We start from the raw sequence: 10,068 nt of genomic DNA, 5'->3' as shown, positions 1-10,068 counted from the left end.
TCTCCAGCTCATTTGACAGATGAGGAATCTGAAGTCAACAGGGTAAAGGGACTTGCCCAGGGTCACACAGCTAAGAAGTGTCCAAGGCCAGATTTGAACTCACAAAAATGAGTATTCCTGACTCCAGGCCCCGTGTTCCTATCTACTGTGCCACCTAGCTGCCTGCAAGCTCATTAGGACAACACTTTTTCTGTTACTTATCGGGGACAATTTTTACTTCCTTCTCTGGGATCTACAAAAGGCCCTTTGGAAAAATCCAATCTTTCTGTCCAGCGAACAAAGGGCAAAAAAGGGCTGGTGGTAAAAGGAGCCCAGGAAAGACAGAGACACAGACAGAGAGAGAGATTTGGCTTGGACCAGTTATAGAAATACAGTAGACTTCGGAGGGGATGGGGCCCTACAAGGACTGACAGCACTGAGAAATGGAAGGGACCCTTCAAGATAACCCAAGCTAAACCCCTCATTTACAGATGAAGAACCTCAGGCCCAGAGAGGCCCCAGGTCTAAGGATGCCCAGCACACAAGAGGCAGAGCCAGAAGTCCAACTGAACTAGATGCTCTGATTCCCAATCCAAGTCTCCTCGTTTTGACATGCTGCCTCCCGCCTTTCTGACAGGTAAGGAACCTGAGGCAAAGAGGAAAGTAAAGGACTTGCCCAAGGTCATCCAGGTGGCATGAAGCAGAGCAGGAATTTAACCATAGGGCCTCAGTGGTTCTTTCTTTTTAAATCCTTCCTTTCTGTCTTAGTAGCAACTCTTAAGACAGAAGGGCAAGGCAAATTGGGACATGAGCCTTGCCCAGGGTCACACAGCTAGGAAGTATCTGAGGCCCTCCCAACTCCAAGCCTGGTTCATTGTGCCAACTAGCCACCTCTGCCTCAGTGGCCCTTTCACTATCCCCCACAACCTCTCTAAGCTCTCTGGGAATCCCCCTATTCTCCCAGGATAAGGTAAGCTCCTTGAGGGCAAGGGCTGTTTTTTGATTCAGTCTTCGTATCTCAAGCACTGTGCCCATCATGCCCATCCCAGGGGCCTCTTGGGTTAGCTGTAGGAGCAGCTTCCTAGGGGTAGGGGTGGGGATGGGATGACCGTACCTGGCTCCGCTTGTCCTCACTAACCTCGTCCCAAATCCTGACTACCAGAATGCAGATCACCCCCCTAATATCTTTGAGCCTTGACCTATGCAATGTGATAGAGACTGATGGCTTACCAATTGCTTACTCAGATGAGTGCTGCCCTTCTAAGTAGTCCCCAGGGAGGTGGTGCACTTATTCCAACAAGGCTGCTATTGCTGGAAATATTCCTGTTTACCTTGTTTTGAGGGTATGTGCTTTATGCTGCCTTCCAAGGCTGGCTCTTCTCAGAGGAAGCTTGTGGCAAGGCAGCCTGGTGGGAATAACAGCACAGACCCTTAAGGGACTACTTAGAAGGCCAACACATTTGGACACCTTGGTTTCACCTGGTTTATTGAACAACCAACCTCGTTGCCTCAGTCTTCTAACAGTAACTAACAGTTAGGGAGACAAGAATCCCACATATGCACATGTAAGCTCTCTGAGGGTATGTATTTTTCATTCAGTGTCTGACACAGAACTGGGCACATAGGGGAAGTCAGGGGTGACTGGAGGACTGCAATGGAGGTTCAAGGTAGTAATACAATCAACTCTCCAGAAAGAGCAGGAGGTTGAAGAGACTCCAGAGTGGGGTAGGCTTGGGGATCTTCCTTCTTCGGTCAAAGGAGACCTGATGGAGTCCTAACCAGGAAACCTTGCTCTGGAGATAGGGCTGATGGAGAGATTCTTTCAAGTGAGTCTCTAGGATAGTGATGGCATACCTTTTAGAGACCAACTGCCCAAACTGCAAACCATGTGGAGATGAGTAGGGGAGCAGCCCTGCTCTGCATCCCTCTGGCTTTCAAGTAAAGAACTCTGGCAAACTGTGCTGGGGTGATGGTGGGCATGCCCACAGAGAAGGCTCTAAGTGCCCCCTCCCCCCCCCCCCGGCACATGTGCTATAGATTCGCCAATACAGTTCTAGGATAAAGCTAATGAACTGGTCCAGAAAAAGCTAGATGGGGAAGAGGCAGAGAGCAGGAGAACTGTGGGGACACAAGGACAGAAGCCCTCTCTGGGATTCTAGTGCCTGGCTCCCTTTGCAATCTCCTTCAAACTGGACCCCTCCCAGCCTCAGTTTCCCCACCTTTGAAGGATTGGAATCCCTTCTTGGGCAAGTTCCCTGTGGCTCCCCACATGGAAATCTCTATAGGATGAGAGTCCATTGAGCTGGAAGTGAGTTAGAGGGTGTTTACAAATCCCAACAGGCCCAGGGTGGAGAGGAATAATTTTAGTCCAGCTGGCACAGAGCCCCTCACATTGCCCTTCTTATTCCTCACCCTTTCCTGGTTCTCTCTGTCTCCAAGAAGGACAGGGCCTTCCTGAGACCAAGCACAGACACACCAAGAGTGTCAGCAAGGACCCCAAATGTTAGGGCCCTACTTCCCAATGGCCCTGCTTTTCCAACCCCTCCCCCCATAGAAATTCTCTCAGTCTCAGTGATTCTGCCTCTATAGAATCAGCCATATGACTCAAGGACCAAGAAGGGAGAGACAGGGGATGCCACTGGCTCCTCCCACTATCCTCCCCACCACCACCACTAACCCAGGCCTGCCCAAAGACCTAGAAGACACAGGAAGAAAATCCATGGGGGAAGGGGGAGCAGTGCTGGGAATGAGGGTTGGCACAGATGAGTCAGAGATTAGCAAATCCCTCCCCCAGCCCATTCAGGCAGGCAAGAAAAGTTCCTTGGGACAGCCATTCTGGTTTGTCCTTCTCCAAATTCAGCTCTGGGATCTGAGACAAGATCTCTCTCTAGCTCCTGCCTGACAAAATGCTGGGGATCCCAGATGCCATCCCCACAACATAACTGGGGGGACTGGAAGGCAGACTCCTTCCTCACAACACACCATCGAATTGGGCTCCTCATTCTTGGTCTTCTCCCCTCCCCAACTGTAACTCATGTTTCTCCTCAGAGCCCCCTTCTTCCTAGTTCCTAGCTGTCTCCCTGCAACTTCTACCCTTCATCTGCCTCGCTGCACGGTGCCCCAGACAGCTACCTACCTGTCTTCCTGCAGCCTCCATCCTCCCGGTTCTCAGTATGCCTAGTGCTCGGTTTTGTAGACCCGGCCCCTAATCCCTTGGCTTCCTTGCTTCCCCTCCTAGTGTCCTAGCTTCTTCCCTCCGCACTCCCAGACCCCCTGTCCAGCTCAGACCTCCCTAATAACTCTAACCTTAATCCTATCTCCCTAATCCCCAGCAGCCCCAGATCCCCTCCCAGTCCCCAGGTCTCCAGCAGACCACAGCACCTCCCCACCTCTCGCCCCCCAGCTCACCCTGCAACTGCGCCGACAGTGCCTCCTGCTGGCCGCGGTAGGTAGCGGCCAGCGCCTGGGCCGCGCGCGCCTTCTGCTCCAGGTGGCCGTAGAGCAGCAGCCCGCCGAGCAGGCCAAGCGCCGCGGTCAGCAGGAAGCCCGTTTGCACCAGCCCCTTGTGGCGCCGCGAGCAGCCGCCCGAGCCCATGGCCCCCGGGCGTCCGCCGCCTCCTGCCCAGCCGGGCCGGCTTTCAATGCCTTCCGCGCGGCATGCCAGCGCTGCTCCGGCTCCGGCGGGCCGCCCCGGGGGACGGGGAACAAGCTGCCCCCGCTCCAGCCAAACTTTGGCCACCGCCGCCGCCGCCGCTCCTCGTAGTCCCGGCACGGCCCCGCCCCGCCGGACTCCAGGGTCCGGTCCCTCGGGGGTCCCGCCCCCTCCCGGCCGGCAGGGCCGCCCCACCGGGAAACTGACACAGCGGCGGACCAATGCACCGGGGAGCAGCCCCGCCCTGGGCCGGGCGGGAGGGGGCGGGGTTAGCTGAGGGTCCTAGGAGGAGCCTGGGAGAAGCTGCGCCCCCAGGGGCCTGGCCAGCGGGGGTGAGGGCATCCTCGGGTGCCCACCGGCCACCCCGAGAGTGAACATGTAGGAGAAGGGGAGTCTTCTGGGGTCAGCCTGGCCCCGGGGGCTTCCCAGGGTCCCACGGATTTCTGAGGGAAGCACGCGAGCACCTCCGCGGCTTCCGTCTGCTGAAGCTGCAGGCTAGCCCAGGGCTATGAGGGCGGGAGAGGGGCTTCTCCGCTCCCTCGAGATCTCCCCGCTCCGGAAACTCCAACCAGCAAAGCTCGGCTGGTTCAGGGTTTTCATTCCCAGGCCAGGGACCAAGCCCGAGGAGGGCTAGGAAAAGAGCCCTGGCTGTCCAGTTCGGCCCGAGGTCGGCCAGGCTCTGGACCAGCGGGCCTCTAGGCAAGCCGCTTCGACTAGGTTCTTCTTCCTAAAATCGTGATTCCTGGGTCCTGGCCCAGCGTTAACTCTGACCCTATGAAAAGGACTTCCAGTCAGTGAACTTCGGAGGGGAACGGGGGAAAGGAGGTCCTGTCAGAGGACGTCCAAGATCCTAGTCTAGAAGTCCAACCTCATTTACCTTCAAGGCTCAGATGCCACCTCCTACACGGAGCCTTTCTTAATGCCCCTTAGTGGTTAGGGCTCTGATGAAGAAGGATGCGAAGGAGGAGGAGGAGGACCAAGAGGAGGAAGAAGATAAAGAAGAAATAGCTAGCATTAATGTTGCATTAAGGTTTTATCTCATTTGGCAACGCTGGGAAATAGGTGCTTTTATTCTGATTTTGACAGATGGGGAAACTGAGGCAGCGAGGTAAAATAATTTGCCCAGTCACCCAGCTACTAAGCTTCTGAAGCTGGATTTGAATTCAGGTCTTTGTGTCTAAGTCCTGTGCTTTATCTCCTGTCTTACCTGGTTTAATAGGCTCAATGATTGTAAACTGGAAGAATCCTTGGAAGGTCCAGTCCCCTCATTGGAAGTTGTATAGACATCCTTTTGATTTGATATATTGGGGGAAGGGGGGGGGGCTGACATCCACACATATGCAAAGTGGACAGAATGGACTGAGTGCCAGACCTGAATCAGGAAGACTTATTTTCCTGAATTCAAATATGGCCTCAGATACTCACTAGCTGTGTAACTCTGGAGAAGTCACTTTATCCTGTTGGCCTCAGTTTCCTTATCTATAAAATGAGCTGGAGAAGGAAATGGCAAACCGCTATAGGACTTGCCAAGAAAACCATGATTGGATATAACAAAATTTCTTTCTCTCTCACTTTCTCAGTGCTTTCTCTCCCTTCCTCTCTCTCTCTCTTTGTCCCTCTCTCTCCCTCTCTCTCCTCCCCCTTCTCTCTTTCCCTTCTTCTCTCTCCCTCTCTCTGTATTTCTCTCTCTCTCTCCCTCTCTCTCTGTCTGTCTCCCTCTGTCTCTCTCTCTCTTTCTCAGTGCTTTCTCTCCCTTCCTCTCTCCCTCCCTGTCTGTATTTCTCTCTGTGTCTGTATTTCTCTCTCTCTCAGTGCTTTCTCTCCTTTCCTCTCTCTCTCCCTCTGTCTTTATTTCTCTCTCTCTCTCTCTCTCCCTCTCCCCCTCTCCCCCCCCCCTCTCTCTCTCTCCCTCTCTGTCTCTCCCTCTCTCTTTCTCTCTCTCTCTATTTCTCAGTGCTTTCTCTCCCTTCCTCTCTCCCTCCCTGTCTGTATTTCTCTCTGTGTCTGTATTTCTCTCTCTCTCAGTGCTTTCTCTCCCTTCCTCTCTCTTTCCCTCTGTCTTTATTTCTCTCTCTCTCTCTCTCTCTCTCTCTCTCTCTCTCTCTCTCTCTCTCTCTCTCTCTCTCTCTCTCTCTCTCTCTCTCTCTCCCTCTCTGTCTCTCCCTCTCTCTTTCTCTCTCTCTCTATTTCTCAGTGCTTTCTCTCCCTTCCTCTCTCCCTCCCTGTCTGTATTTCTCTCTCTGTGTCTGTATTTCTCTCTCTCTCAGTGCTTTCTCTCCCTTCCTCTCTCTCTCTCCCTCTCTGTCTTTATTTCTCTCTCTCTCTCTCTCCCTGTCTCCCTCTCTGTTTCTCCCCCCCCCCCCTCTCTCTCTCTCTCTCTCAGTGCTTTCTCTCCCTTCCTCTCTTGGTCCATATAGATATATACATATATATGTATCCATGGATGGATATTTTATATGGATCTCTAGCTTCTTCCTGAAACAAAAATCTCATCTTTTTTTTTTAACAGCCATATTTATCTGTTTGAATGTTGCCTCCTTCCCAAAGGTGGAGGCTTTAAACTTTTGTATCCTCGGTGTCTGGCCTGTTGCTTGACTATAGCTGTAGTTTAATAAATGTTTGCTTAATTTCATAGATGAGGAAGCCTGAGGCCTACCAAAGGAAAAGTGACTCTCCCAAGGTCAAACCAGAAGCTGGTGGCAGAGTCCAGACTCCCAACATGCTTCTTCTTGCCTCCTATAAATAGGATCTCAGATTTAGAAGTGGAAGGGATCTTTGGAGCTGTTTAGTCTAACCCTCTCATTTCACATCTTATAGTAAAAACAGAGGCCCTGAGATGTTAATGGCTTGCCCATGGTTACCCAGGTAGTCCCACAAAGATGGGATTTGAACTCAGATCCTCCAATTACAAATCTTGTGCTCTTTCCACTAAATCTCCGGCCAGTTCAAAGCTTCCCGGAAGGAAGGAAGGCAGCTGCCCTGGATTCAGACTCTTCTTTCTCCCTCACCCAAAAAGGAAGCAACTGTTAAATAAACAGCTGGGGAAAGGGGACAACAGATTCCTGCTTCTTTGGGCCAGAAAGGCCTCCTGTCTCTCCGTCCTCCCACTCCAGAAGGAAGGAAGCTGCCCCCCCTTATCTCTTTGGGGTCCTCAGAAGAGAGAGGTCTTGTTTATCCTTTCCAGGGTCAGCCAGATGACGAGTGATCCTGGCCCAGTGGAAGACAAACGGGTCCACTCAGAGCTCTGGAGAAAGCTCTAACCTGAAGCCCAGCTTGGCTTTGTCAAAAGGAATGGGAGGGAGAATAACGGAGTGACGCCACCCCTCCCTGGCAGCCACTCTGCCGAATACCCTGCCCCCACACCTCCCGCAGCCCTCTGGGAGATCTGCTCTCAGATCTCTGGAGCCCCTGTTGGTCCACTTCCTTTTTTCACCAGGCAAAGAGGACATCCGGTTCTCAGACTTGCCCCTGCCAACCAAGTTGCCCCAGGCCTGTGGCCTCCTCTTCCCTTCTCCGCGCGAAGGGTAGTCCATGTTCTAGAGCTGCTTCTCCTCCCCATTCCCCAGACACCTTTATCCCAAGGCTCTGTTCAGTGGTGTGGCTCCCCTTTCCCTGGCCTAGGAATGGCAAGAAGTAACTCTTTCCCTTCTGGGGTTTTCTTTCCTGCTATGGCTCACTGCCAGGGCCCCAGCCTAGGAAGGATAAGGCAACAGTGGCTGGTTTGGTGGAAAAAGCCCAGGGAACCTCTGAATTCCCAGACTGGTGCTTGTTTCTCCCTCAGAAGTGCTGTCTGGGTCTCTGGGTTCTAGGCTGGCCTGAGAGACAGGAATCCTGGCTCAGAACTGAAGGGTATGACTTTGGACAAGCACGAAAGAAGGGCTTACTATGTGCTGCTGGCACCTCTGTAGAAGCACCTCGTAGGCATAAACCTTGCTTTTTCAGACTGCTCTGTTGGACCTTTAAAGATAAAGACAAGCCATAGGCATCAGTTTTTCTCTGACTGTCTGTCTCTCTCTCTGTGTCTCTGTCTTTTTTTCTGTGTCTCCATCTGTTTGTCTCCGTCTCTCTCTCACCCCTGGGGTGTATGGGGTGTTCAGGGAGGGGTAGTATCTCTGGTATGGAGGGCTTGTCGTGCCCTCCTAGGGCAGCTCTCCAGCCTCTGACCCCCACCTGACACCCAGCTCTCACTTGTGGCTCCCAGTAGCTGCTAGCATGCAGCAGCGGCCACACCCCGGGCAACGGCTTCGACAGGCCGGCCAAACCTTGTGAGGGTAGCCATCGGGTTGTCGTTGACCCCTGGTGTACCAGGGCTTTGCTCACCCAGCATGTGAAGACTGCTTCGGTGGAACAGGTGGAAGAAACCAATAAGAAGGTTCAATGGCTGAGAGGGCGACGCAGCAAGGCACTGTGGAGTGCTCAGGGCGTGTTGGAGCACAAAAGACAACACGGCCATCCAATGCAGCTGAGGAAGTCTCCAGGCGTAACGACTTTTCGTGCCGCTGGACCCAGGCTTCCAACGCCGAGAGAGTGGGACTGTCTCTGTGCACCGACTTTTCCACTTAAATCTTCATGCACAAGTGTCTTTGTGCACACTCATCTACATCACAGATGAAAGTGCACAAAGACAATCGTCATCCTCGGTTACCAAGAGGTTACCGAGAGTACTACTACTACTACTACTACTACTACTCTCTCACCCCTCCCTTCTCTCTCCCTCTCTCAAACCCTTACTTCCTGTCCCTGTAACAACTCTAAGGCAGAAAGGCAAGGACTAGGCAAATGGAGCTAAGTGGTTTGCCCAAGGTCACACAGGTAGGAAGTGTTTTGAGGCTACATTTGAACCCAGGACCTCCCAACTCAAACATTAGGTCTCTTGGGGTGCTTAAGCCAATCACTCAGTCAGAAAACAGAGTAGGAATTCAGGCTTCAAATAGGCACCGACTTAAATGACAAAAAGAGTCCCTCTGAGACATTCTATCAATTCAGAGGCTCTTCAACTCAACAAACATTTATTAGGGGCTCTTGTGTACCAAGCACTCATCTCACCACTGGGGAAGATAGCAGATAACACAGCACAACAACTTACTAAATATTAAGCATCTACATCTACGGCATGCAAGGTTCTGTGCTCGGTGCTGGGGACACGAAGGCAAAACAAAAAAGCAATCTCAGTTGTCTACAAGATACAAAATGCAACGGTCAAGGGTGTGTGTACATGCATATGATCATTAGAGGAGAACACTAGTAACTGGGGGGTTGAGGAGAGGATTAGAAGAGCCGGAGGTGAGGAAGGAATAACTCCTAGGCATGAGGGAAGAGACAGCTTTGGGAATAAGCCAGGGCACGTCATTGGAACAAAGTCCATTAAGATGGGCTGGAGGAGCTTGCTAGTCCCTGACCTCAAAGAGCTTACGTTCTGTTGAAGGAAAATGGCACGAACCCAGATCACAGGACCCAGAGATACAGAGCTGGAAGGGTACTGTCAGATAAGGAAACTGAGGCCCAGAGAAATGAACTGCCAAGGTCACAGAGTCGATCAATAAGAATTTATTAAGCGGTAACTATGCCAAGAAAAAGAAAACCAGTCCCTGGCCTTGAAGAGCTTACATTCTACCTGGAGACACCCTGGGTGTACACAGCCACATGGGTGTGGAAAGACTAACACCTCTAGTAGTGGTTGGGCCAGTGTTCTGTGCATGATGGTGCCACTGAGCTGCCCAGAGAAGACTAGCCCCTCTGGGGGTAAGGCTTGCTGAGCCCTTTTCAGGGCTGCTTGTCTGCCTTTGGTGGCCACCTGTCACTCAGCTCTCACCTGTGGCTCCAAGAAACTGTAGCATGCACAGGGCTGCACCTTGGGAAAACCATCTTGGCAGATGGGCTAAGTCGGACTGAGGGTATCAGGCGTTGAACCTGTCTGTGGTTAGGCGGTGTCTACCCCAGGTGTGTGAAGAATGAGAACAATTTGTTGCAGTGGCCCTGAAGGCAGCTGAAGCACCCCATAGTGTCAATGGTATTCTTTGAAAATGAAGGGCAAAGGGCAAACATTCGATATACATCTAAAGTCAGTGGAAGGGAGTCTCAGGGGTAGCGGTAGGTATGGGGGGGAGTAGGGAAACTAGAAGGTAAAGTTTTAGCTGAACGTTGAAGGAAGCCAGGGAACCTCAGAGGCAGAGATGAGGAGGGAGAGCAAGCATTTCAGGCATGCAAAAAAGGGCTGTAAGTAATGAAGTGGTAGCCAGCATTTGAACTCGGGCCCTCTGACTCGAAATCCAATATTCTTTCCACTATAAGAGATTAAAATGCAGATAGGGTTGAAATGTCTAGCATCTTGGGGGTGTGGGATGGAGGAGAGAGAATAGGGCTGCCGACATGAGTGATATTTGCACTAACCATGGAGAATTTATGAGATAGGTTATCAGGAGAGGGATAATAAAGAG

The 10,068-nt window shown here is 52.0% G+C and overlaps 1 protein-coding gene across 1 annotated transcript in view; it reads right to left on the bottom strand.

The window, feature by feature from the left end:
- Positions 1 to 7,164, bottom strand: part of LOC130459008 (Golgi integral membrane protein 4-like) — a 23,510-nt gene extending 16,346 nt beyond the window's left edge. The window contains exons 1-2 of the mRNA XM_056826204.1: positions 6,982 to 7,164; positions 3,388 to 3,913 (exon numbers count right to left, since the gene is read on the bottom strand). Coding sequence (XP_056682182.1) covers positions 3,388 to 3,913; positions 6,982 to 7,164 — 709 coding nt within the window. The remainder of the gene's footprint in view (positions 1 to 3,387; positions 3,914 to 6,981) is intronic.
- Between the last annotated feature and the right edge of the window lie 2,904 nt (positions 7,165 to 10,068).

Source organism: Monodelphis domestica, chromosome 4 (assembly GCF_027887165.1).
Source record: "Monodelphis domestica isolate mMonDom1 chromosome 4, mMonDom1.pri, whole genome shotgun sequence".
Classification (NCBI taxonomy): Eukaryota; Metazoa; Chordata; class Mammalia; order Didelphimorphia; family Didelphidae; genus Monodelphis; species Monodelphis domestica.
This window is presented reverse-complemented; position numbering and strand designations above follow the sequence as displayed.